A 26928-nucleotide genomic window follows, 5' to 3' on the forward strand; every position below is an offset into this window, starting at 1 on the left:
CCTCCTCCTCCTTCCAGGTGGTTTGAGCCCTTTGTCATGCAGTGGCTGGACGAGAATGAGGACGTCTCCATGGAGTTCCTCCACGGCGCTTTGGGGCGGGACAAGAAGGACGGGGTGAGAGGCGGGGCTGGATTAAATTGGGGGAGAAAAGGGGTTTGCTATGGGTCTGACTTTGAAGAAGAGGCTGAATAACAACAACAACAACAACACTAATAATACAGTAAAGTTCCGGTTATCTGACTTTTGCTTATCCGACGCACCGTATTATCCGACGTGTCGGCGTCGCGCCCTTCCCAGCAGGTACCCGGCACTTGGAGAGGCCTGCTGTGCGTTACTGTTTTTCTAGGCAGCAACATGCAGCAGGCCTCTCCAAGCTGGGTGCTTGCCGGGAGGGACCAGACATGACCGGCGCAGACTTTTCCCTCCCGGCAAGCACCCGGCGCTTGGGCTTGAGCCCAAGTTTGCCCATGCCTGATAGAGACAATGTAAATCTAATTGGGAGGTACTGACACATCCGTTATTTAAAATCTCTTAACTGCAGGGCAACTAAAATATATATATATATATATATATATATATATATATATATATATACACACACACACACACACACACACACACACACACACACACACATACACACACATACATACATACATACATACACACACACACACACACACACATATACACACACACACACATATACACACACACACACATACTAGCTGTGCCCGGCCACGCGTTGCTGTGGCGAAGTATGATGGTCTGGGAAATAAAGTATTGAGGAATTGGTGGTAGTTAAGGTAAAGGGTAAAGGTTTTCCCCTGAGATTAAGTCTAGTTGTGTCCGACTGTACACTGAAGTGGATTATATGGCAGTGTGGAGTCAAGATAATCCAGTTCAAAGCAGATAATATAAGATTATAAATGGGTTATATAGCTGTGTGGAAGGGCCTTGAGTCTACACTGTCATATAATCCAGTTCAAATCTGATAATCTGTTTTTTATAGGCAGTGGGGAAGAGGCCTAAGTGAGGCCTAGCTCTGCCTGTCCCCTGGGCTGAGTGTGTTGCTAGGAGACCAAGTGGGTGGAACTTAGCCTTTTAAATGGCAGCAATTGGATAAAAACAATTATTCCTCTCCCTCTAATTAGGACTTTATTTTTCTTTTCTTTTTGTTGTGTGAACATAGAGGCATGGATGAGGGGTTGTGCTGCCAAGTTGAGTGTTTCTGGGATGTGTAGTTTTGTTGTTTTGTCCTAGGCCGAAATTTCATTACCCTTTTATATATAGAGATATAAAAATGAGATAATGATAACGTATTAGTTCACAAATCCTTCCTTCCTTCTTCCCTTGGCCTCAGTTCCAGCAGACCTCTGACCACGCGCTCTTCTCCTGCTCCGTGGTGGACGTCTTCACGCAGCTCAACCAGAGCTTCGAGATCATCCGGAAGCTGGAGTGCCCCAACCCGGAGGCCCTCTCCCACCTCATGAGGAGGTTTGCCAAGGTAGAGTGGCCTCCGCCTCTGCCTCCTCCTCCTCCTGGCGCTTGAGCCCTACTAAACTGGGGGAGAATTTGGCTTGGGTGGGCAGGAGGACCCTCTTCACCTGGGAATGTTGGGATTTGGAGTCTTGACTATCTGGTGGCCACTTTGGGGTGATAAGCACTCCCCTTCTTCCTTCCTTCCTTCCTTCCTTCCTTCCTTCCTTCCTTCCTTCCTTCCCTTTCCTGTTCCAGACCATCCACAAAGTGCTCACTCAATACGCCGTCATCGTCACGAACGACTTCAGCTCTTACTGTGACAGAGAAAACCTGGTGAGTCCCCTTTTCGACGTAACGCCCGCTGTCTGTCCCTCTGCTCTCTCCCCGGAGCCCCTTTGTGGCCCCTAATGGACCAGGTTTTAGCACAGCAGATTAATCCCCAAGCTGCAATAAATCTTGCCAACCGGAAGGTTGAGAGTTCGAAGCCTGGGTCAGGGTGAGCTCCTGAACTTTAGCCCAGCTCCTGCCTACCTAGCGGTTTGAAAACAAATGTGGGTAGATAAATAGGAACCGCATTCCAAAAGGAGGAAGTTTACAAACAATACTCTAAATAAGTAAACAAAGGCCTTTTCTTTCCGCCTTTAGCCCTGCATCCTGATGAACAACATCCAGCAACTGCGGGTCCAGCTGGAGAAGATGTTTGAAGCCATGGGGGGCAAGGAGGTGAGTCTGGCCCTCTTTGCGCCAGGATAGAATGACAGAAAGATCCCATCTCTGGATCCCGTTAGCTGTCCCTTGAATTCAGATATCTCTGTCCCACTTTCTGTTGTCAGAACCCAGAGTGGCGTGCAGTTCAGGCCATGCAAACCATTAAAAATATGGTATAAATCAGATTTTAAAAAAAATTTCGGTATCAGGAGTGACTTGAGAAACTGCAAATCGCTCCGTTGCCCAGGGGACATTCCCCAGATGTTTTGATGTTTTACCACCCTGTGGGAGGCTTCTCTCGTCTCCCCACATGGGGAGCTAGAGCTGACAGGCGGGAGCTCACCCCCACTCCCAGGATTTGAACCACCTACTTTTTGGTCAGCAGTCCTGCCGGTGACACGGTGGGTTAAACCCTTGTGCCGATAGGACTGCCGACTGAAAGGCTGGCGGTTTGGATCCGGGGAGTGGGGAGAGCTCCCGTCTGTTAGCTCCAGCTTCCCATGCGTGGACATGAGAGAAACCTCTCACAGGATGAGCAACAGGATCTCACACCAGAAGCGACTTGCAGTTTCCCGATAAAAAAATAAATCAGATAGAAGCCCATGAAATGGACCCCCCATTGAAGAGGCCCTGAAAATCAAAAGCACAGGGTCTCTCCTCTGGATCAGGCGGGAGCCCCTGGTCAGTGTGTCGGTCTTTGTCTGTCCCGTGGTTGTTGCCGACGACCCCCCTCGGTCTCTAACGGTGGGGTTTGGGGAGGGGAGGGGCGCGGGGTGAAGTGTCCAGCGGGAGGAGGGGCGGGGTCTTGTCTGTAATTGTGTCGTCCTGTCTCTGTCTGACGCCTTTGACTTGCCCTTCCCTGAGCAGAAGCAAGAAGGAGAGCGGTTTTCTTATGAGGTTTGTGCGGCCTAGTAAGCATCTTCTGTTCATTCTTCCTCCTGGCTCCTGCCCCGCGGCCCAGAGCCGGCCATTGCGCAGTCGGCAACGGGGAGGGGGTCCGCCTCCTTCCTTCCTTCCTTCCTTCCTTCCCCCCCCCCGCTCCCTCCCCCCTTCCGCCAGAGCACCCTCTGCACACGCTCCGTCGCCACGAAAGATCCGCACGGCCTCCGCCTGCCTCCTCACGCTCCCGATCTTTCTGAGCAGACAAGCAGACCATGGCTTCTCTCCCGGGCTGCGTGCAAAGCGGGGCCAGCCGGCGCGGGCTTGCTTCGCGAAGCCATGGGAGCATTTCCATTCTAGCCAGACGAAAGAAAGGCCCAGGGCGCAAAGGTCGGGGAGGAGGGGTCAGCTTGGAATGGGGTGCGTGCAGCGCATTTCCAAACCCTGCGCGTTGTTAGGGTTGGAAAAAGCAGCAAAAACAAAGTGGCAACACAATGCAGCAGTTTAGCAGCGCAGAAGCTTCCGAGCACGGCAGCAGAGCAAATGAGACTTTGCAATTCAAAGGAGCAGAGCCAGGCTTTAAACGTCATAGAGAGGCATTATTGTTGTTGTTGTTGTTATTATTATATACACTACAAAATGATGACTACATAGCAAACAAGATTCCTATGCTCGCTGTTGTATTGGATCCCACGTCGGACACTTGCCAAGTGTCTTGGACTGTGTGATGTATTGGCAAATAATGTGTGCAGATGCAAGTCGGGTGGCCTTTTGCACCTGACCGGTGGTCATTTGGTCAGCGCTGATTGTTTTCTGGAATGAGCTTCATGTATTCCAAGCAGGCTGGAACATACCTAGTCCTAATAATTTTTATACGGGTTTTAAAACACTTCATTGGATGTGTTGCAACAGCAGATTCCCAGATTAGTTTAGTTTTTACACTATTTTTATTATATTTTTTGTTATTTAATATTTATTTTACTTAAGTGACCTTTGTCATTACTGTTCTAATGTCACACAAATCCTATGTAAAATCATACTACGTATTTTTGACACTAATATTGAAATCTGAAAGTCTAATATATACATTGAAAGTTTAGGTTTTGACCTAAGACAATTGCATGGGGCACAGCCTCCGTGCTTTTCATCCATAAATGCGTAGTATGATCACCACTGGGACCCCCTTGACTGGCTTGTGTCAGAGTCTTTGTAGTTTGATCTTTAAATCCTCGTCTTGTGTCAGCATTCAAGTTGCTTTTTGTTGATTCTGTTGTCGTCTGGGATTGCAATATCGATGATCCATACTTTGTTTTTTTAACATGATCGTGATGTCAGGAGTATCATTATTATTATTATTATTATTATTATTATTATTATTATTATTATTATTATTATTATTGTATGACACAGCAAACAAGACAGATATGCTGGATTTCATATCACAAAATCACAAGTCAAACACTTCCCAAGTGTCTAGGACTGTGTGATGTATTTTCGGATGATGTGCGCAGATCCCAGTCGGGTGGCCTTTTGCAGTTGGCAGATCGTGATTTTGTCAATGTCTATTGTTTCCAAACGCCGGCTGAGATCTTTTGGCACGGCACCCAATGTGCCCATCACCACCGGGACCACCTGCACTGGTTTCTGCCAGAGTCTTTGAAGTTCAATCTTGAGGTCCTGATAGCGGCTGAGTTTTTCCTGTTGTTTTTCGTCAATGTGACTGTCACCTGGGATGGCGATATCAATGATCCAAACCTTTTTCTTTTCCACAACTGTGATGTCTGGTGTGTTGTGTTCCAGAACTTTGTCAGTCTGGATTCGGAAGTCCCACAGTATCTTTGCGTGCTCATTTTCCAAGACTTTTGCAGGTTTGTGATCCCACCAGTTCTTTTCTGCCGGCAGGTGGTACTTGAGGCATAAGTTCCAATGAATTATTTGGGCCACATGGTTGTGCCTCTGTTTGTAGTCTGTCTGTGCAATTTTCTTACAGCAGCTGAGGAGATTATCAATGGTTTCGTCGGTTTCCGTGCACAGTCTGCATTTTGGGTCATCAGCTGATTTTTCGATCTTGGCCTTAATTGCATTTGTCCTGATGTCTTGCTCCTGGGCTGCCAGGATCAGGCCTTCTGTCTCCTTCTTCAGGGTCCCATTCGTGAGCCAGAGCCAGGTCTTCTATTATTATTATTATTATTATTATTATTATTATTATTAATTGCCTTTGTCCTGACGTCTTGCTCCTGGGCTGCAAGGATCAGGCCTTCTGTCTCCTTCTTCAGGGTCCCATTTGTGAGCCAGAGCCAGGTCTTCTCCTTATCAGCTTTTCCTTCCATTTTGTCAAGGAACTTTCCATGCAATGTTTTGTTGTGCCAGCTGTCAGCTCTAGTTTGTAGTGCTGTTTTCTTGTACTGGTGTTTTTATTATTATTATTATTATTATTATTATTATTATTATTATGATGATGAAATGTACCCCACTTTTCTCTCTGTAATGAGACTCAAAGTGGCTAGTGTTTGATACCCATCCGTCTGGCCCTTGCACCGAGTCATCCTGTCGCAGAGTCCAGAGGCCTGAGGGTCAGCTGGGCAGTGCCGCGGAGGGGCCCCAGGGCGTGGGGCTGCGCCTCCTTCCTTGGGGGCTAAATGTGAATGCCTGCGCATGGACACGCTCCCTCCCGATCCCCAGAGAGATCTGTGTGCGCTTCTCCAAGGCTCTTCCTCCCCAGAGGGAGGGGGCCGGGCATGCCACAGGACCCCCGGAGTCTGCCGGGTGGAAGGACGGATGGACAGATGGACGGACGGGGGGTGGGGAGCAGGAAGCGCCCTCCTGCCCCACGGAGGCAGCCGCATGCCCCCCAACTCGGCCGCCACACACTTCCTCTTCCTCCTCTTCCTCTCCCAAGCTGGGTGCACGGCTTCCGCCAACACTTAATGCAAACCAGCGTGGAAACTCTCCCCGAGACCCCCCGAGCCATGGACCTGCCGCCCCGTCCAGGCCCTTGGACTTCCACGTTGGTTTCCCATTAATGTGGCCTCTTCCTCTTCCCTCTTCCGAAAGGCAGGCGGGTGTGCGGTGAATGCCTTTGCTCCCTCCCTCCCTCCCTCCTCCTTTAGGATAGACAGAAGCCGTTGCGGATGGGGAGGGCGCTGGGGGGCGAGAGGGGGGTCCCGGGCACTGACCCCTTTGCCTCCCTTGCAGCTGGACCCCGAGGCCAGCTCCGCCCTCAAGGACCTGCAGGCCAAGCTCAGCGGCGTCCTGGACGACCTCAGCGTCATCTACGGAGACAGGTACCGAGGGGTCTTTGGTGGGGGTGCAGTTGCAGAGGGGGGGCTGCTGAGGTTGCGACTCCCTTGCCCTTCCTCCTTTGGGGGCTTTGAAGCAGAGGCTGGGTGGCTGTCTATGGGGGTGGGCTTTGATGCTGCGTTTCCTGCAGGTGTTGCACTCTAGCCCTGAAACCCTGATCTCACGTGGTCTGGCCAATGCAATTTTCCAAATCGGCACCCCAAATAACCAAACCGAATCTAAATTTGACCAAAAACTGATTCGTAACCCTTTTGGTACTAATGTTGGAGAGAAGTCCCTGGTCAAAAAAAAAAGGTTGGGAACCACTGCTTTATTAATTGTTTGAAATTACACAGATGTCTATAATCCACAGTGAAACGGACAAAGAAAAGTATGGTACAGTAGAGTCTCACTTATCCAAGCTAAACGGGCCGGCAGAAGCTTGGATAAGCGAATATCTTGGATAATAAGGAGGGATTAAGGAAAAGCCTTTTCCTTAATCAAATTAGGTTATGATTTTACAAATTAAGCACCAAAACATCATGTTATACAACAAATTTGACAGAAAAAGTAGTTCAATACGCAGTAATGTTATGTTGTAATTACTGTATTTACGAATTTAGCACCGAAATATCATGATATATTGAAAACATTGACTACAAAAATGGCTTGGATAATCCAGAAGCTTGGATAAGCGAGGCTTGGATAAGTGAGACTCTACTGTATATAATATAGTTTAAAGTAACTAATTTATGAGTCCTATATTTCTATAGTGATATAATCTTTTATATATCCAATCTGTAACACCAACTTGTATCCAACTTGTATAAGAAAGGGATTGTGGTGACGTACCTACTTAAGTCTGAACTGGATTTAAATGAAGTCAGTCATAAACCATAACCCTGTCCCTGTTGTATATGCACCAACTAATGTTAATCTATTTGCAAAATTTGTTCCAAACAAGCAATGTATATTCTAAATTAAGTGTCCAAGAATTATATTATTATGCAACTGGAATTGTATCACTCATAACATAAATGTATAATATGGCAACTCTTCACATAAGTATACCTATAAACCTGTTGCAGTTTCAGGTTTTACTCTCAGTCTTGACACATAAGGTAAATGAAATCAAACAAAAAAATTTTTTTACTAACGTCTTGATAATGTTCTCAAATGCTGCTGGAGTTGTTATCCAACTGAGTTTGTACAGTTCTTTGTACATACTTTAGTAACACTTTACATAAGTATTCCTTTAAAACTATTGCAGTCTCAAATTTTAACTCCAGTCTTGCTTTATGTGAAGTCTTGCTTTATTGTATTGTTTAATTGTATTATGATATGTTGTTTTATATTTTGCTATATTGTATTGTTTTGGGCATGGCCCCATGTAAGCCGCCCCGAGTCCCCGTTGGGGAAATGGTGGCGGGGTATAAATAAAGTTTATTATTATTATTATTATTATTATTATTATTATTATTATTATTATTATTATGGCAATGTTGTCTCCTTTGAGGAGCTTGAAGCCCCAACCATCTCATGAAAGCCCGTCCAGGTGCCCATGAGATTGTGCCTAACACCCTTGGACTTCAATCTTATCTCGGATTCCCTGAAAATATCTCGTTGGTCTGTTTTGCACTCAAAGCCCTTCTGATGGCCAGGCTTGCTTTTGGCAGCATTCAGGGGTTTGTTTTTCAGTACCCAGGATCCTGCATGAAGGCAGACAGGGGCTGGACTAGGTGGCCCCTGGGGGTCTCTCCCGACTCTTGTTCTGTGATTCCCTCAGTTTCCAGCCGGTGGTCGGGGAGTGCGTGAGGCAGATGGCGGCCGAGCTGAACCAGCTGAAGGCGGAGAACAACAAGGGCAACTGCGTGGTGGAAGCCGAGATCGTCCTGCGACCGCTGATGGACTTCCTTGACAAAACGTACAAGGGGGGGGAAGGGGGCGTTGTGGGTTGGCGATGCCGGAAAGTGGGGTGCAGCCCCCTCCTTGGCTCCCTCTTCATCCCTGCGTGGCCTCCCTTACCCACAGGTTAAGCGCCTCGGCCAAAATCTGCGAGAAGACGGTGCTCAAGCGGGTCTTGAAGGAGCTCTGGAAGCTGGTGCTGAACACCATCGAGAAGCAGATCGTCCTCCCGCCCTTGACCGACCAAACCGTAAGCAGGGACCCAGGGAGGGGCTCCTAAAGAGGGGAAACTCTCAGCCAGGAGACTCCCTGGGAAGGGGTCCCAGGGTGGAGTGACCCTTGACCCACTGGGAGCCCATTGGGACCCCCTTTGCACCTCTCTCTCTCTCTTCTCAGGGGCCTCCCATGCTTCTCAGCGCAGCCAAAGACTTCGGCCAGCTCTCCAAGCTGAAGGTAAGGAGGAAGGGTCCTCCCTGGCTGGAGAGGGTCCTTGAGACCCCCCCCCCCCAACTCCTGGGTTGCTGTGAGTTTCCCGGGCTGTCTGGCCATGTTCCAGAAAAATTCCCTCCTGATGTTTATTACGACTATTATTAATAATAATAATCCTGATTGTTGTTGTTGTTGTTGTTGTTATTATTATTATTATTATTATTATATTACTGTCCAGTCTTTGTGGCTCAACAGCCAAAGAGACCTCTGGCTGGCAGAGGTAGGCTGCAGCTGCGTGTGGAGGCTTCACATCAGCATCCATCTCCCTCCCGTCCCATGGACATGTCCCAGTCCTTTCATCCGTGCCCCCAGGACACACACTCACATGACTTTAAGCAGTCACCCCATTGTGTTAATGGTGGGTGAAATAGGATTGTTGTGGGGTGCAGACTTCCCAGTGGGCAGAGATGGCCAAGTTGCAGGCAGCAGGCGAAGGAGGGCTTTGGCCCCACCTTTGGTACGGACTGCTGAGCTGACCGCATTCCACCCCTTCTCCCCCTCCCCTTGCAGGACCACGTCATCCGGGAAGACACCAAGAGCCTGTCGCTGAGGCAGTGTGCCGTCATGGACGTGGTCCTGGCCACCATTAAGGTATGCGCTGGCTGGCCCTTTCACCTGGCGCCGAGGCAGGGTCGGCGGGTGGTGCGCCACCAAGAGAGCCCTCCTTATAGTGGGTCCATTCAATGTGCGGATGAGGGCTTGAAGGGAGAAAGCCGCCCTCGTGTTGATGGTGCATCCGGATGTCCTCCCATTTCCTCAAAAGCATCCGCAGCAGTAAATTTCACGGTTGCATTTCCATTGCTGAGCTGTTCTCCTATCTGGGAGAGATGTGTCTAATTACCCCTTTTGATTGAATAATTGTCAGCTAATTAAACCGTCCTCCCAGCCGGGAAGGAAGAACCAAGCGGGCGGCTGCATGGCCTGCGGCTTTGGGTGGCCCCGTGGGGGAAGTGGCCTCCTTGGCACAGAGGGATGGGAGAGACACCGTGAGGTGGAGTGGCCTCAGTTGGCATTACAACTCTATCCTGAATGTTATTAGGTCCCTTTTATTTGGGTATTTTAACTGATGATGTTATTTTTATATTGCTTCTGAAGTCCCCCCCACCAATGAAGTCGACTGAATTGTACTTGGTGGTTGATTGATTTACTGCTGTATTAACTCTTGTTTTATTGTCTTACTGTGTTTTATTTTTATTTTTTTGTATATTGTTTAATGTATTTATGCTGTTGTCTTTTTAAGTTGTGCTAGTTGCCCCATGTGAGCCGCCCCGAGTCCCCGTGGGGAGATGGTGGCGGGGTATAAATAAAGTTTTATTATTATTATTATTATTATAAATATAATTAATTATTATTATTTTCCCTGCTTCTCTCCCTCCCTCCCAGCAATACTTCCATGCCGGAGGGAGCGGCCTGAAGAAGACCTTCCTGGAGAAGAGCCCCGACATGCAGTCGCTCAAGTACGCCCTCAACCTCTACACGCAGACCACCGACGTCCTGATCACCAAGTTCATCGACACCCAGGCGACGCAAAGTGAGTCCGCGTCAGCACAGGAGGCAGAGGGGCCTCCCATTGCATATATACAGATATCTGTCTTAGAGGGAGGCATGATTGCAAAGGAAAGCTCTCTGGAGCTTAAAGACGGATTAAGGCTCCCCGAAGACGCGCTTTCGGCAGTGCATTTAGAAAACATGGCTCCTCCATAGACCGTGCATGGAACGAAGCCTGCGCAGAACATCCAATCCCATATACACGCATGGAAAGAGGGCAGAGAGGAAGCTGCTCTCATACACACACACACACACACAGTTCATTGTTGCATTGTGCTGGGGCCAGGAAATCACACGTGAATTGTGTTGACGCATACTTAGATGCAAACGGAGGCCAACGAAAGTCTCTCTGGCCACCCCTGGCCAGACCAAGGTTGGCTTTCCTGTTTCGGGGCCGTGCCCTCTCTCGGCTGGCATGCGCTTTGGATTTCACCCGTTGCGCCCGCTTCCACACAGGCTCTGTCCCTAATTGGCGTTCCCTTTCGTTGCAGATCAAGGGACAGAGAAGCCGGTGGGGGAGATCAACGTCCAGCTGGAGGTCGTTCCGCAGCCCGGGACCGGAGAGCACAAAGTGACCATCAAAGGTGTGTCTCTCGCAAAGCCAAGGCGGGAGAGCGGAGCCCTGGGTCTGTGTGGCTGTGGGGCCGGGGTGCTCACTCTCCCTGTCGCCGTTGTGCCCAGTGATCGCCATCAACAAGCTGCAGTGGCAGACGAGCAACATGTTCCGCCCCTTCGTGGAGGTCTTCCTCCTGGGCCCCAGCCTGAGCGACAAGCGCCGGAGGCACGGCACCAAGACCAAGAGCAACACCTGGTCGCCCAAGTACAACGAGACCTTCCAGTTGTGAGTAGGAGTGTACAATCCTATATTAATTACCCATGGACCCCAGTATCCATATGGTGATTTTATCCTTGTTCATACGCGTCTAGCATTGCACTTATCCTGCTTTTAAGTCTTGTCGGAGTCCCAGAATAGGTCAAGGAGTGGTCCTCTGAAGGGCTTCCTTCTCCTTTCTCACTCCCTCCAGCGTGGTGGGCAAGGAGGAGCGCCCGGGGGCCTACGAGGTGCACCTGGTGGTGAAGGACTACTGCTTCGCCCGCGAGGACCGCGTCATCGGCATGGCCGTCTTCCAGCTGCGCAGCCTGGCGGCCGAGAGGGGCCCCAGCGCGGCCTGGCACCCCTTGCGCCGGAGCCTCCGCACGGACGAGACCGGCCTGACCATCCTGCGCATCCTCTCCCAGAGGACCCACGACGACGTGGCCAAGGAGTTCGTCCGGCTCAAGACGGAGACGCGGTCCCCGGAAGAAACCGCCTGAGACGAGAGGAGAGGAGAGGGAGGGGCCTCCGTCGGCCCGCCTGACCGTATGTCCGTCCGTCCGTCTGCCCGTCCGACCCATGCATGCGTGTGCCAGTCCGCTGTGGGAATGTTTACCTCGCTCTGTCTCTTGTGTTTATGCCGGAAACGTAAAAAAAAAAAGCGCTCTTTTCTCGCGGCCTTTTTTCGGGAGGGCCCTTGAAAAAAATAACGAGTCTTGTTGTCTCAAACAAAGTGCCAAAACTGCCGCCGGCGGCGGAAGCAGCGGGCAAGCGAGCGAATGAGCGAGCGGGCCTCTTGGCGCCGTCCGGAAGTGTTGCTTTTGTGTCGCGTCGTCCTCCCTCCGTCCCGTCCCGTCCCGTCCACTTGCCCGCCTTTGTCGTGGGGTCGCGTCGTCCCGCTCCGGACGGCGCTCCATTTTATGCAAGCTCCATTCGAACCTTCGCTCCCCAGGTGAAGAAGAAGAAGAAGAAAAAAAGGTCTTTTTCTACCATATCTTAACAGGTGCAGTTCCTTCCGGAAGGGGAAAAAAAGGGTTTGTAATTTTATAAATTGCCAAAACAGTTTTTTGCATACAAACTTTAACAGAAAAATAAGAGAGAGGAGGCGGAAGTGTTTTGTGCAGACCTTAGTTTTGCCCCCAAAACCTCTCATCTCTTTATCACTGTGAAGTAGAATCCCCCCACTGTCAGCCCCATTGGAGGGTCACGTCGCGCCCCCAAACTGCCAAGCGGACCCCCATTACGGAGGCAATAGGAAGCCCCGGTCCCCCATTGAGGGCCAGCAGAAGCAAGGGGGTCGGTGGCCTCTTCCAGTGAAGTCAATGGGGGCCAAAGGGGTCCCCAAGCAACGGAGGAGGAGGAGGAGGCAAATAATGGGGTCGGGGTCTCCAGAGGAAGGGCAAAGGGGTCACTGGCTCAGGGTTTCCTCCAGGAGGGGGTCTCTCTCTTTCTCTCTCCTTTGGGCAGGAAAATGGGGTCCCGCCCCGTCCCCCCAATAGGCCTCTATGGGTCACAAGGGGCCCTTGGTGGTGCCAATGCTGCGTCTGGACAATACAGGGTTAATGGAAAGCATGGAGTAGGTCAATGGGGAGGGGGCTCCCGTCCGGAGACCCCTCCTCCCCAAGGAATGATATTTTCTCTTTTCTTTTTCGTTTTGGTGCGGTTTGACATTTGCCATCCTTCGCTGGGAAACGGGGCCTCGGTTCAGTGCTTTATTTCTTACTTTTCGTTTTTCATACAAACGTTCGGAAGGTTTCTACTTATGCAACATGCCTGTGTCCTGCACTGAGGCAACAAAAAACAAAACAAAACAATAAAACAAATTGAAAATATAACCTCCATGTGCTGTAAATACCTTTCATGAGAAATTGTACAATAAAGCAAGAGGAAACTGCCCCGGTCTCCTCCCGTTGTCTTTATTTACTCTTTCCCTTTTTTCGAGGAGGGGGCTTGAAGGAGAGAAGGACCGCGGGTATAGCACAGCGGATTAAACCGCCGGCTACAAAAGATCTTCCCAACTGGAAGGGGGACAATTCAAAACTCCCTTCCTTCCCAGGACATCCTCAGAGCTTGAGATGCTTGTCTGTTCTGAAGATGGAAAGCAACGTCTGCGTTTTAGATGGATTAGGAACCAGCTGGTTTTCTCTGTAATAGGCAGTAAGAACACCTCAAGCTTCAGAGAGCTTCTGTTCAACTATTTCAAAACTCTCTGCTTGGTCGGTGATGGCACAATCATCAGCATAGATGAAACTCTGTCTTTTCCAGCAGTGACTGGACATTTGTGGAAATGCTGAACATTGATGGAGCAAACACGTTGATTATAAAGCATGGATTTCAAAGCTCCCTGCTTGGGTGGTGATGGCATGATCGTCAGCATAGATGAAACTCTGTCTTTTCCAGCAGTGGCTGATCATTTGTGTCAATGTTGAACATTGATGGAGCAAACACGCTGATTATAAAGCATGGATTTCAAAGCTCCCTGCTTGGGCGGTGATGGCATGATCGTCAGCATAGATGAAACTCTCTGTTCCTTTGGCAGTCAACATTTGTGGAAATGTTGAACATTGATGGAGCAAACATTGATTATAATGCGTGGATTTCAAAGCTCCCTGCTTGGGCAGTGATGGCATGATCGTCAGCATAGATGAAACTCTCTATTCCTTCCGGCAGTGTCTGGTCATTTCTGTCAATGTCAAACTTTGATGGAGCAAGAAGACTCCCCTGAGACAGGTGTGCTGCAAACTCCCAGGTGTGTTGATGCGCTGCAGTGCTCCGGCGGGATTCCTCCCCAGGCCTTCCTGCGGAAACACTTTTGGAGGCAGCGGAGGATCTGCTCTGGGTTTCGGCCGAGCAAAACAACTGATTAATGTCCCTTCTTGGCCAGGAATGGATTTGTCTTGTGCTGCATAAAAGAGAAGACAAGTATTGATTTCCCGGGAAGGGAGAAAGAAAGCAGCGCCGCCTGGTTCTCGATGCATAATGAGCGCCGCCAGATTCGGATTCGACCGCCTGGCCTGCCTTCCACTCTCAAGGAACAAAGCGGGTGGATGGGAGGGAGCCCAGGGCCAGCGGCCAGCCTCCCTTGGCTCTCCTCGCGGCATGGCAACCCTGCCCGCATTCATCATCTCGCCCGCTTCCTTCCAGGGATTTGGAGAATGTTTCCAGCGTTGCTCTGTGCATAAAACGCACTGGCAGTTGGGATCTGCGGCCCCAAAAGCATCTTCCAGCAGCGTGAATTATAGCAGGGCTTTGCAGCTGAAGTTGGCCCGTGCCTGCTCCGAAGCAAGCCCAAAATGGGACAAGTAGGGCGGCTAATTTTGGAAAACTGTTCACAGCCCAGCTATTTTGCTCCCTTCGCTTCCGTTCTCGAGGGAGCCGACAGTTTGCAAATCCCAACGGGTGCTCAGCCAAGAAGCTCCTCAGAGGGATCCACGGTCTCCAGATCTTTGGTCCTTTCAGTCTCCCTCTTCTTCTGGACACCTTCCAGCTCGGAGACAACGTCTCTTTTGAATTATGGGGCTCAGAAGTGGACACAGGGTTATTATTCCAGGTAGAGAGAATTGAGACTTCTTCCTTCGATCTGGACATCAGACTCCTTTGGATGCAGCCCAAAATCACATTGGCTTTTTGAGCTGCTGCATCACATTCTTGGCTCACGTTCAGCTGGTTCTCCATGAAAGCTCCCATATCTTTCTCACATGGACTGTTGTCGAGCCAAGAGTCACCCATCCTGTGTCTTTGCGTTTTGTTTGTTCCTGCCTAAGTGTCGTATCTTACATTTCACGTTGTTGAAATCCATCGTGTTTGTTTTGGCCAATCTTCCAAGGTCCTGTTGCATCTTCTGGAGCATTAGCTCTCCTCAGTTTGGTCCCACCTGCAAACCCTCCAAACCTTCATCCAAGTCATGAATAAAGACGTTGAAGAGTACTGGGCCCAGGACCGAACCTTCTTCGTGGCACCAAATGGTCACTTCTTTCCAGGACGAAGAAGAGGAACCATTGGGGAGAAGAAGCACCCTCTGGGTTTGGACACATAACCAATTCCAGAGCCACCTCATCGTAGCCTTGAGAAGGCAACATGCCAGTCGGGCAAACACTCCTGGCAATTCCTCTGGTTCTTTGGACCCCAAAGGGCCATCTGAGAAGCCGAGAAGTTCCTTGCTCCCGCTCCGTGATGCAGCCGTGCATCAGGAGGGCAGCACATGATGTGCCCAGAGATGTGGCAAAGTCCTCTGTCTCTCCGTATTATTCCGTCCTGTCTTTTCCTTTTGCGCTGTTCCGGACGCTAATCGGGAACGAGGGTTGTGTGGCAGAAGCACACACACACATAAATACACACACACACATACTTATATATATATATCTCTCCCTCCCTGGGGCCTTGCTTGGCTCGTTCCTTCCGTCTCAGGGCCCTCCGGCGGCCACTTGCCTGTCACTCAGCTGTCACTTCCCTTGATTTTCAAACCCGACACAGACTGACTGACGGTCCCTTTTGCAGCGGAAGATGCAGACTAAGCACCTGGGAAGTTTGCCGGCCCAGATTGTGGCCTTAGATTTATTATTTCACCGAGGAGTGAGTCACTTGTTAACTGCTGACTCTCTCAAAGCCGCAACTCCTGCCTGGGTCCCAGAGGAAGCTGCGCAAGCGGCGAAGGCACACGGAGCAAACGCTGCCTCTGCTCCCGGCGGCAGGAGCCTCCTCCGAGGGGGATCATGGGCATCGTATTCCTCTCTCTGGGCCCAGAAACAAGGCTGCGCATCGGTCTCAGATTCAGAGGAGCCTGAAGAATCGTCTTGGTCAGAGATGATGTTGGGACTATTTACAAGAATAAGGTTTCCATAGCACAAAGTTCTTTATACTTCCTTCTTTGCTTCCACGCTGGGCTTCTTTCTCATGCAGATGAACAGCTTCGCTCTAACAGAGCCTCCTCTTGCACCGAAATTACCCAGGAGCTTCACACAATAGCTTTGCTTCCACGCTGGGCTTCTTTCTCATGCAGATGAACAGCTTCGCTCTAACAGAGCCTCCTCTTGCACCGAAATTACCCAGGAGCTTCACACAATAGCTTTGCTTCCACGCTGGGCTTCTTTCTCATGCAGATGAACAGCTTCGCTCTCACAGAGCCTCCTCTCACACCAAAATTACCCAGGAGCTTCACACAATAGCTTTGCTTCCACTGGGCTTCTTTCTCATGCAGGTACAGCTTCCAGCTATCACTCTCACAGAGCCTCCTCTCACACCGAACTTACACAATAGCTTTTACACACATTAGTCTTCACACTGGGGCTTCTCTCACAGAAGCTTCTCAAGCCAAGGCCTCCCTCACGCCGAGGCTTTCCTCATATTGAGGCCTCCCTCACGCCGAGGCCTCCCTCACACTGAGGCTGACCTCACTGAGGCTAACACTGAAGTCTACTAAGCTACAGGCACACCAGCTTATATTGAACTGCAGCTTTTGCTTAGTTATTGTATCCATTTAACACTTTCAGTGCTTGACTCACATTTTTGTAATTAAAAATACCTAATTAATTTTTAATATTTCTGACATCAGCAAAAATAATAGTAATAATAATGTCTAGGGCCAGACAACAACAACATCAATAGTAATAATAATGTCTAGGGCCAGACAACAGCAAAAGCAACAGCAACAACAACGTCTAGGGCCAGAGGGAGATTGGGTTCAGATCTCTGTGATGTTTCTCAACCCTTGATGGCCCGCCGGTCCCTCCTCGCAGGGCTGTTGTGAGGTTACAAGGCAAGGCAATGTGTGTCATGGAGAACAATGGAATGTAAAGACGCGCAACCCAACAGCCGTCAAGCAGGAGGCAGAGCCCAGCGGGGCCTGGCGCATCCTTGTGCGACCTCTCACTCAGTTTGTGCCGGATGCCTGCAATTTGTTTTCCGAGCCAGAGCTCGTTTCCTTGGCATCGGCTTCCCTGGCTCCTGCGTTTTCCGAGGGAGACGTGAATTTTTCATGGCTCTGGAGGAAAGCCTCGCACGGATTGGCTCTTTAATATTTAAAGGGATGACGGGCCTGGCGATGAATCATCGTCGCTCAAGGAGCGGGAGGCCGAGGAACGAGGAGGGGTGGGTGTGCGGGCGGGCGGGGGGCTCTTTCCTCGCCCTTCGGGCCGGGCTGTCATCCCAATCCAAGCGGAAGCGGCGGGCGGAGAGAGTCGGTCTGACAGGAGAGAGCGGCGAGTCTGCGAGGGAGGCTTCCTCCACAGGAAAGGGGGCAGGGAGACCCCCGGAGGGACCCCCGAAGCAGCCTCCTCCGGAGAGAGATGGTGGCAGGAGCCGGGCCCGGAGGAGCGGAGCAACCGGGGCCTCTTCCCGAGTCAGAAGGCATTCAAGCGGAGCCTTGGAGATGCAGGAAGATCGGGAGGGAGAGTACGTGTGACACTCGGGTCCGTGAATCACCTTGATTAGCATTCAGTGGCCTTGCAGCTTCAAGGCCTAGCTGATTCCTGCTTGAGGAAATCCTTTGTTGGGAGGTGTTAGCTGGCCCTGGTTGTTTCCTGTCTGGAACTCACCCGTTTTCAGAGTGTTGTGCTTTATTTAGAGAGGTTTTTTTTTCTCCCACCCAAGACATTATTCCACAAGGATATTGATCTTGGTTGGATCAGGCTCGTCCCCACGTAAGCCGCCTCGAGTCCCTTCAGGGAGATGGAGGCGGGATATAAAAATAAAGGTATTATTATTATTATTATTATTGACATAAAGACACAGTATGACACAGCAAACGAGATTTCATCTCACAAAATCACAAGTCGAACACTTCCTTTATTATTATTGTTATTATTATATAAACTCCACTTGCCTAGTTTCCAACAGACCTCACAAACTCTGAGGATGCCTGCCATAGATGTGGGTGAAACATCAGGAGAGAATGCTTCTGGAACATGGCCAGGCAGACCAGAAAACTCACAGCAAGTGAAAGATTTTGACAATACATTCAACATCTCTATGGGAAGAAATAGTTCCAAGACACACAGAGATTGGGAAAACGACAACTCAGGAAAACACACCAATTGTGTCCTCTAACCTTTTTTCTACGCTTCTGCCCCTCATTTCTCACAGCCAAGGGAACTTTCACAACACCACAGGCTCACCGTATCTATGACTGCATTGAACTTAACACTCTTACAAGTGCGAATCCACACTACACGCCTATAACACAACACCCCTACATGAGAGAAACCACATTACATACAAAGAAACAAGGAGTTGCTGTTCCTTCATCTCAATACCAGCCACTAATAGCATCCTTCACACTTGGTTAATAGACATTCCACAGGTAATAATAATAATATTATAATAATTTTATTTTTGTTCCCCGCCACCCTCTCCCCAGAGGGACTCGGGGCGGCTCACAGACATAAAACAAGCATACAGTGATATCAAATACAAAAACACACAAATGAATTTAAAAGGCATAACATAAAATCAATTTGCCCTGCTAGCATCAGATCCTCTCAAGATGCCACTAGCCACAAATGCAGGTGAAACATCAGGAGAAAATGCTGCTAGAACACACAGGCCACACAGCACGGAAACGACACAACACCCCATAGAACATATTGCTCAGTGCTTTTCCAATCAGACCAAGCAGGCACCAGGCTGGTATTTTTTCACACCCATGTTTTTATTTGATGCGCCATATGGTTCACTAGATGTAGGATATCAACAGGCCTCTTTCTCTGTCCCTGCAACATTTGTATTGTCCTCTTATCCAACAGTCGACATACAGAATAGATTGAAGAGCACCCAGTCGGAAGCAAAAAGAGGGCTTTGCACACAAACAACCAAGAGGGATCGAGGTTTCCTAGGAGGCGTCCTCCATCTCCACTGTGTCCTGTAACTGCTGCACCATCTTCTCTTCCAGCTGCTTGGCTTTGCCTTTGGAAACAATAACAACAACAACAAAAGGTTAAAATAGGCACGGTATATAATAGTAAGTTACGACTGTGTGCCACTACAGCTGACAGAATTTGGTTATCAGTTGTATTATTGTTTGCAATATTGTTAACATTATTATATATAGGATGCTCTAATATACATACTGTGTTCTATGTTTTGAACCTTTATCGTGGTGTAGATTTTTCAGATAAAATAGGCACGGACCAACTTTGGATCTCCCTCCGGGGTGTTTTGGACTTAAACTTCCACAATTCCTGGCCTCAGGCCCTTTCCTTTCCCAGCTGCTTAAGCTTCTAATAAATATTTATTTATTTACAGTATTTATATCCCGCCCTTCTTTCTCACCCCGAAGGGGACTCAGGGCGGATTACAATGAACACATATATGGCAAACATTCAATGCCAACAGACAAACAACATTCAGTTTTAGACAGACACAGAGGCATTTTTTAACATCTTTCCAGCTTCACGATTCCGGCCACAGGGGGAGCTGTTGCTTCACCGTCCATTGGTGGCTGTTCTTCCTCTTCTTTTCCTCGTGAGCAGTTTTATGGGGTTGTAGATTAGTTAAATTAGCCTCACGCATAAAGCGTCCCTAAATTTTCCCTACTTGACAGATGCAACTGTCTTTCGGGGCTGCTAGGTAAACAGCAAGCCGGGGCTATATATATATATTTTTTAATGGCCAGAGGCTTAACCCGACCCGGGCTTCGAACTCATGACCTCTCGGTCAGTAGTGATTTATAGCAGCTGGTTACTAGCCAGCTGCGCCACAGCCCGGCCCCATAAATAGTGTTATAAATTACCTAACCCAGGCATTACCAGGTACCTAGGCTAATTAACTTAATAATTTCCAAGGGGGGCTTCCGAACGCTGCCACTCACGCAGGTGCCTCCTCCCCGCAAAGCCCGCCTACCTGCGTGCGGAGCCCGGATGAGGTGGATGTTCTGCTTGACCTCCTTGATGTCTTGGGCCTTCTGCAGCTCTTTCCCTTTCTTTAACCTGAAATAAGCAGGAAGAGGACATGTTCATTCTGAAGGGAGCCGCAAAAAGAAGCAGGAAATTATTATTATTGTTATTATTATTATTCTCAAGAATCCCCTCGCACCTGTTCAGGATGAACTTGGCTTGACGCTTTTGCTTGATCTCCTCCACTTTCTTCATCGCATCCACTATAAGGATAAAAAAAAACATTGTCGTCATGTTAAAATAAGCCATAGTTTAGTCCTCCTTCACTTGAGTCAGGATGTGATGTATTGGTCTCTTTAAAAGCTTATTAATATTTAATGACTGGTCCATAGCAGTGCTGAGTGATTTAAAAACACATGGTCAGAAAGAAGAGCAAGATGATGATAAATGTTGTACAATTAGGCCACCTTTGAATAAATCTACATTGCTTGTTAAGAGCTTTGGTAGGAGAAAATGTTGTAAAACTTTTATCCCGGTGTAGCGTTGGGAAGTTTCCTTTCAAATAAGATATGTATGTTTTACTATTATGAGAAGGTGTACAATTACTGCTGTTAATCAGAAGGTTTATATACCAATAGTTACATTATAATGTGTACAACTTGGAAACAACAATAATAATAGCTTATTAATGGGGCTGCCAGGAACAACAACAACAAGATTATGAAAAGGTGAGCTCATGGCATACCTGTCTTGTTCCAAAGCTCTCGCTGGTATTTCACCGGCTCATTTCTCCGCTTCTCGAACTCGAATGAATTATCCTGTGCAGACAGAAGGCAAGGAGTTAATGCGGGTCAATCGAATCCCATGATGCAGCCCTAAAAAGCTCCTCTGCATTTCACAATATTTGTCAAGAGATGTTTGTGCACTGCACCTCCTGGCTGCCCAGTCTTCAATCCCCGCTGGCAGAAAACGATTGGACTCTATGGTTCTATTATTATTAAGCAGGGGCTGGGTGGCCATCTGTTGGGAGGGACTGGATGGTGCTTTCCCCGTCTGGCAGAAAACATTTATTATTATTATTATTATGGATGACCATCTGTTGGGAGGGATCGGGTGGTGCCTTTCCTGCATGAAAGAAGAAAGGGGTTGGACTGGAGATCCTTTCCAACACTAGGATTCTATTACAGTAGAGTCTCACTTATCCAAGTCTCGCTTATCCAAGTTTCTGGATTATCCAAGCCATTTTTGTAGTCAATGTTTTCAATACATCGTGATATTTTGGTGCTAAATTCGTAAATACAGTAATTACAACATAACATTACTGGGTATTGAACTGCTTTTTCTGACAAATTTGTTGTAAAACATGATGTTTTGGTGCTTAATTTGTAAAATCATAACCTAATTTGATGTTTAATAGGCTTTTCCTTAATCCCTCCTTATTATCCAAGATATTCACTTATCCAACGTTCTGCCAGCCTGTTTAGCTTGGATTACTACAAGTTCTAAGCAGGGACTGGATGGCCTTCTGTGAGGAGGGATCGGATGGTGCCTTTGGGGGTCCGTCCCAACTATAGGATCCTATTATTATTATTACTATTATATTATTATTATTATTATTGATCCGAGGATGATGATGCAGGGAGCTGGATGGCCCTCTGTGAGGAGGGATCGGATGGTGCCTTTGGGGGTCCGTCCCAACTATAGGATCCTATTATTATTATTACTATTATATTATTATTATTATTATTGATCCGAGGATGATGATGCAGGGAGCTGGATGGCCCTCTGTGAGGAGGGATCGGATGGTGCCTTTCCTGCCTGAAGGGGGTTGGACTGGATAGCCTCTGGGAGTCCCTCCCAACTCTAGGATCCTATTACTATTAATTATTATTAATTATTATTATTGATGTGATGATGATGATGATGCAGGGGGCCGGCTGGCCCTCTGTGGGGAGGGATCGGGTGGTGCTTTTCCTCCCTGGCAGAATATTACTATTCCTATGATGAGGCCGGGGCCGGCTGGCCCTCTATGGGGAGGGATCGGATGGTGCCTTTCCTCTCTGGCAGAATATTATTATTACTACGATGAGGCGGGGCCGGCTGGCCCTCTGCGGGGAGGGGTCGTGCGGTGCGCTCACCGTGGCCAGCTCCTTCCCGGAGGCCTTGCGGAAGGCCTTGGTCCATCGCACCTTCCGGGGGTTGCGCTTCTTCTTGAAGCCCTTGTGGCACTTGGAGCGGCAGAAGCGGAAGGCCTTGCAGTCGTTGCGCACGAAGAGCACCCCGTGGCCCGGGTAGACCGGCCCCGAGCAGAAGTAGCACCGCTCCACGCGCATGGCGGACCGGAAAAGGAGGCGGAACCGGAAAGAAGGAAGCAAGACGGCAAGCCCTGAGACACTACACGCATGCGCGGTGTGAGGCACTGAGGTAGGGAAAAGGAAAAGGCTTCGAACACGCATGCGCACTGTGAGAGACGCACACAGCCCTGAGGCGCCACGGGGAATAGCGACTTCGAGCACGCATGCGCGGTATGAGGCAACGCCGCCCTGAGAAGCCATAGAGCCCTCTTGTGGCAAGAAGAAGGAAACGCCACAGGCAGCTCCAAACACGCATGCGCGGTGTGAGAGAAACAGCTCCCTGAGGCGCCAAAGGCAAGGCGCGTGCTCCTGCTTGACTGGGACGCCCATAATCCCCTCAGAAAGCAAGACAGGGATGCAGAGTTCGGCCTGTGCTTCATCTTTATTCCCAGGGAGGAACAGAAGGAGGGAAGGAAGGAACACAAGTGGACACAGTCCTGTCAGAACGACAACAACAAACATGGCGTCGATGGAGAGGTGCGGCCTAGTCCCGTTTGGAGCCTGGGAGACAGTGAAATGGCGGGAAGGAGGGCCTTTTGTGGCTGAAGAGATGCGGCCTAGTCCCGTTTGGAGCCAGGGATACAGTAAAATGGTGGGAAGATGGGCCTTTTGTGGCCGAAGAGATGCAGCTTAGTCCCAGATCGTGTTCAGAAGCCCCACAGCACGCTTCGCCAGGTTGGGGTTTCTACGGTGTTGACGGCAAAGCGAGCTATTCGCTATGTGCTTTGTGGCTCCCACCTCCGTCCATCCGGGTGCAGCCGGTGCCGCTGGAGAGTGATGGTGGAGAGGATGGCATGTTACTGAGAAAGCCAGGGAAGGCTACTACAGAATCGGAGGAGCTGAAATTCTCTGACAGTCAAAACAGCAGCACGGCAGGGGTTTTAGATAGGAAACCAAGGAGATGAAAGCAGGGAAAAGGTTCGAGAGACAGGACTTTATGATCTAGAGAGAAGGAAAAAGGGAAGAAAGAAAGGGAGAAATTGTTTGTGAAGAAATGGAATGAAGATAGAAGGAGGCCTTTTGGAAAAGGACCTGTTTGGTGGGCAAAGGGCATCATGGATGCCATCATGCCGTTACTGACCATTGCTGACAACAACAAACAGGCGAGGTCACCCATGCCAGAGGCCGGATAGGTAAGAGGCACCCAAAAGAAGGGCAAAGAAAGCAGAGAGGTGTGGATAGAAAGAAGGAGCTTATTTAGAAATGTTAGAAACCTCTACTATAAAAAGGTTGAGTTACACCTCAGCCTTTTGGCACTATTTTTCTATTGCACACCCAATAGCTTTGTCTGGCCAAAATAAATCTATTGTGTTTTACTCTACTAGGAGTATTGGGGGCACCGATCCTTAATAATGGGAGCCTGCAGCCATGGAGCCAAGAGGGCAAAGGGACAACAGCAGCCTCATTGAAACAGAGCCAGCCAAGGCTGTGAACTAAGGCACATTTTCTCCAAAGGCATTGAGCGGGAAGCATTGGCCAGCTCAACCAGCCTTCAGTCTGTTCCTGCCAAGACGAGAAAGCTGGTGTGCGACTTCTCTGTGGGGATATAGCTATCTTTGTGTGTGTGTGTGTGTTTTTTTTTTTTGCCTTGGTCCAGATTGTGGTGCTGAGCACTCAGCTTGAGGGACCAAAAGGACTGCATCCGCTCCCTCTCCTCCTCAAGCTGCCCATTCTGTAACTGTGCCAGAGGATTTGGGGACTTTGACAGAAGGGGTCTTCTGCTCAGAAACAAGCAGGCAGGCAGGCTGTAGGCCAATCCTTCCCGCTGAATATGAAGAAAAGGGAATGGAAGCCAAGCTCCGGTTGGCATCGTTCGAAAGCAGGCTCCAAGGCTTCTCACAAAGGCTACTTCTTCTATGTGCAGGGCAGGCAGGAGCGTCCGGCAAAGGGGTCGAACGGAGCCCCGGATCCGCCCCCAGCAGGCCGCTCAGCAGCCACACCTGCTCTTCTCCGGCTCTTGGCCCAGGCGCTCCGCGGAGCTGTGCCCGTTGGACTGCACCACCCCCTCCGGGATCCAGGACTTGTCCACGCACCGCTCCATGCGCTTCATGATCAGGTCCAGCAGCGTCTCGATAGCCTTGCTGATGTTGGTCCCGCTGGCTGCGCTGGTCTCGAAGTATGGGATCCTGCAGGAAGAGAGGGAGGTGTGCAGTCAGAGGAAGAGCCAGAGGGAGGGTTGCCTCTGTTGACAAACGGACAGACCTGCCCAAGCGCCGACGCCCACGGACTTTGCATCTGAAGGAACACGTCAGGCCCTTCAGGGTGTGGGCTTTCAGTGGGGCGGTGAAGTGTGTGCAAACGCCCAATTCAAGGCTGGCTAGCCCTGAAAGTGGCCCCAGGCTATGGACAGTAGCTCTAGGAAGAAGATCGCTGGGTTTATTCTGAGGCCGCCACACGGCTTTTGCCCTTGGAATGGGGTCCATATTTCCTAACAGCTGGTGGGAGTTGAAGTCCAAAACACCTGAAGGGCTGAAGTTTGCCATTGCTGTTCTACACACAATGATGCTGACCCAAGTTGTGCTTGGCCAGGGCACAAGGCATTCTGGGAGATGTCCTCCAAAACTGGAACTCTCCCAATCTCAGCCGGACAGTGAAGGCTCCTCTTGTATGGAGGAGAGAGGTGACCTTATGAGAGAGAGGGGAATGGGGTGGACACACATTCCCCCCTAAGCTTCCCAGCAGGTGAAGATCACAAACACACACAGAGGGCTATTTGGAGGCTGAGTGGCCCTTCAGAACTGTAGGGTATGGAATACTTGCCCATATTTTTCGGCCAGGGCCTTGGCGTCCTCATCCTTCACAGCCCGCTGCTCCTCCTGGTCGCTCTTGTTCCCACATAGGACCACGTCTGGGTTCTCGCAATAGGCGTGTGTTTGCAGCTGGGCTAAATGGGCAGGAAGAAGACAACATCAGGGGCCAATCTTTGGGAGGAAAGGAAGGGCTGGGCCCTTCTGGCTTCAAAGGCCTGCCTGGACCACCTCCCAGGAAGTGCCCAACCTGTGCAAGGGGCCTGCCCCAGGCCAGAGCACCAAGGCATGAAATTAGTGACACTGAGAGGGAAGCCTGTGGGTGGTTGAGACTTACTCATCCAGTTCCGGATATTGAGGAAGCTTTGCTCGTTGGTCAAGTCGAAGAGGAGGAGGAAGCCCATGGCGTCCCTGAAGAAGGCCGTGGTCAAGCTGCGGAACCTTCACAAGCCAGAACAGCACAGCGTGGGTTTAAGAAGCCAGCCAGCTCTGCAGCAGAGCAGCTCGGCCCTAAGAGAAATGAGCCTGAAATCTTATGCTCTTACTTCAAAGGTTTTAAAGATGGTGGGTTCGGCTCAGTATAATCTGGCAGAAGCAGAGTGACCCCCAGGTCCTTTCACCACCCCCGCTTGACCCGCCGAGAAGGAAGGTGAGGAGACAAGCCTCCCCAGCAGGGAATTTGGAGGGTTGACTCCCTGAGCTGCCCTCAGTCTGTGCCCCTGTCCAGTTGCAGTGAGCCACCTTCTTCCTGATGTGCCACAACGTTATGGTTTTCCCAACACCCCTTCCGCTCATACCTTTCTTGCCCAGCCGTGTCCCACAGCTGCAAGTGTATCCTCTGTCCACGGCCACTCACTCCGTCTGGCCCATTGGAGCGGTACACCTGTTCCAGAAAGGAGGAAGGAGAGGAAGAGGAGGGCTCTTGTGGCCCAGAAGCCTCTCCTGCTAGCCATCCTAGCACTCTCACCCTCCCGATGCCCACCCAAGGGTCTTCTGAAGAGGAGGGCGCAAGTCAGGTACGTTTGGAGCAAAGCAGAAGGGGGAACCATTGCAGGAGGACAGAATTCCCCCCTCCAGACAGACAACGCTCCCCATATGCACCCCATGGCACACAGAAAGATGCCCATTAGTGGCCCCAAAGACCAGGCATCTGGTGAGGAAGCCAAGGCCACTCCGATGGGCCGGATTCAGGCGTAATTACATCGTACAAATACAATCAGATAACAGAGCCAGCGCATGCCAGCCATTCATCAGTGCCTTTCCCTTGCAGAGCTTCAGGCTGTTTGCAAACGACGGAGTGCCGTCGCTGCCCCGCGTCAACAAGCTCTCATTACAGCCTTCGCTACTCAGCCGCAACGGGATATTAATATGGAACGTGGGCGGCCAGAGCAGGCTCGGCATGGCAATAGGAGGCAGCAGCTGTCCAGGGAAGACGGGCACCGGGCCAAGGCAAGGGAATCCAAAAATGTGTGGCTGAAGGCCGACTGGGACAGCGTTTAGGGCAAACCAATGAGCACAACATGCAATTAAATTGGAGCTTCTGGATCGCTGCCTTCAGGTCAACACAGCCAGGGATCCCCACAAAGCAGCAACAGAGGCATTGAGAACTTTGGGAACGTGGGAAGAGAAAGACTCACCACTCTCTTCTCTCGGAAGTCAATGCCCACCGTCGTGATGAATTTAGAGTTGAACTTGCCATCGGTGTACTGGAAGAGGAAGCTGGTCTTCCCGACGCCCGAGTCCCCCAGGGCTAGGAACTTGATGAGGTAATCGTAGTCCCCATCAGACATAGTGACAACGTCAGCGGCAGCCTTCGGGGCAGAGAAAATAGAAAGGAAGCGGAGTCAGGAAGATGGAGAGAAACCGGCTTCATGTCCACCTCACCGGATTCATCA

At 49.9% G+C, this 26928-nt stretch overlaps 3 protein-coding genes across 10 annotated transcripts in view; 1 reads left to right on the forward strand and 2 right to left on the reverse strand.

Moving 5' to 3' along the window:
• unc13c (unc-13 homolog C) overlaps nucleotides 1-12999 on the forward strand; it is a 47922-nt gene extending 34923 nt beyond the window's left edge. For 4 of the 6 annotated variants that reach the window (XM_062963388.1, XM_062963389.1, XM_062963391.1 and 1 more), the window contains 14 exons: nucleotides 18-114; nucleotides 1364-1507; nucleotides 1738-1815; nucleotides 2128-2205; nucleotides 3058-3087; nucleotides 6265-6353; nucleotides 8135-8272; nucleotides 8380-8503; nucleotides 8650-8706; nucleotides 9253-9333; nucleotides 10126-10273; nucleotides 10782-10874; nucleotides 10972-11131; nucleotides 11316-12999. In XM_062963388.1, coding sequence (XP_062819458.1) covers nucleotides 18-114; nucleotides 1364-1507; nucleotides 1738-1815; nucleotides 2128-2205; nucleotides 3058-3087; nucleotides 6265-6353; nucleotides 8135-8272; nucleotides 8380-8503; nucleotides 8650-8706; nucleotides 9253-9333; nucleotides 10126-10273; nucleotides 10782-10874; nucleotides 10972-11131; nucleotides 11316-11604 — 1606 coding nt within the window. In that variant the 3' untranslated portion in view covers nucleotides 11605-12999. Of the gene's footprint in view, nucleotides 1-17; nucleotides 115-1363; nucleotides 1508-1737; nucleotides 1816-2127; nucleotides 2206-3057; nucleotides 3088-4869; nucleotides 5141-6264; nucleotides 6354-8134; nucleotides 8273-8379; nucleotides 8504-8649; nucleotides 8707-9252; nucleotides 9334-10125; nucleotides 10274-10781; nucleotides 10875-10971; nucleotides 11132-11315 lie in introns of those variants that run through there. The other 2 variants (XM_062963392.1, XM_062963393.1) reach the window with 2 other exon arrangements.
• Nucleotides 13000-17867: 4868 nt separating this feature from the next.
• On the reverse strand, nucleotides 17868-22302 carry rsl24d1 (ribosomal L24 domain containing 1). The gene is made up of 5 exons (XM_003230263.4): nucleotides 22071-22302; nucleotides 20678-20750; nucleotides 20132-20195; nucleotides 19940-20025; nucleotides 17868-19003 (listed from the first exon to the last, which is right to left on the reverse strand). The coding sequence occupies exons 1-5, from the start codon at nucleotides 22263-22265 to the stop codon at nucleotides 18930-18932; spliced, it is 492 nt and encodes a 163-aa protein (XP_003230311.1). The 5' UTR covers nucleotides 22266-22302; the 3' UTR covers nucleotides 17868-18929.
• Nucleotides 22303-23090: 788 nt separating this feature from the next.
• rab27a (RAB27A, member RAS oncogene family) lies at nucleotides 23091-26823 on the reverse strand. Of its 3 annotated transcripts, none has more exons than XM_062963403.1 (6): nucleotides 26671-26823; nucleotides 25831-25916; nucleotides 25371-25474; nucleotides 25047-25170; nucleotides 24320-24412; nucleotides 23091-23228 (listed from the first exon to the last, which is right to left on the reverse strand). In XM_062963403.1, exons 1-6 carry the CDS (start codon nucleotides 26821-26823, stop codon nucleotides 23222-23224), a joined length of 567 nt encoding a protein of 188 aa, XP_062819473.1. In that variant the 3' UTR covers nucleotides 23091-23221. The 3 variants fall into 3 exon arrangements, with proteins under 3 accessions (XP_062819473.1, XP_062819472.1, XP_062819471.1); XM_062963402.1 differs by having other exon boundaries at nucleotides 23092-23228; nucleotides 24227-24412; XM_062963401.1 differs by lacking the exon at nucleotides 23091-23228 and having other exon boundaries at nucleotides 23730-24412.
• Between the last annotated feature and the right edge of the window lie 105 nt (nucleotides 26824-26928).

The sequence above is a fragment of the Anolis carolinensis genome, unplaced genomic scaffold, assembly GCF_035594765.1.
Source record: "Anolis carolinensis isolate JA03-04 unplaced genomic scaffold, rAnoCar3.1.pri scaffold_11, whole genome shotgun sequence".
Classification (NCBI taxonomy): domain Eukaryota; kingdom Metazoa; phylum Chordata; class Lepidosauria; order Squamata; family Dactyloidae; genus Anolis; species Anolis carolinensis.

Coding starts and splice junctions, on each gene's coding strand:
- rsl24d1 (XM_003230263.4), bottom strand. CDS start 22,265: ATGCGCGTGGAGCGGTGCTACTTCTGCTCGGGGCCGGTCTACCCGGGC. Junction 20,196..20,677: donor AGAGCTTTGGAACAAGACAG/GTATGCCATGAG, acceptor TTATCCTTATAG/TGGATGCGATGAAGAAAGTG. Junction 19,004..19,939: donor CATCCGGGCTCCGCACGCAG/GTAGGCGGGCTT, acceptor TTGTTTCCAAAG/GCAAAGCCAAGCAGCTGGAA.
- rab27a (XM_062963401.1), bottom strand. CDS start 26,823: ATGTCTGATGGGGACTACGATTACCTCATCAAGTTCCTAGCCCTGGGG. Junction 25,475..25,830: donor GACACGGCTGGGCAAGAAAG/GTATGAGCGGAA, acceptor TGGCTTGTGAAG/GTTCCGCAGCTTGACCACGG. Junction 25,171..25,370: donor CAATATCCGGAACTGGATGA/GTAAGTCTCAAC, acceptor CTGCCCATTTAG/CCCAGCTGCAAACACACGCC.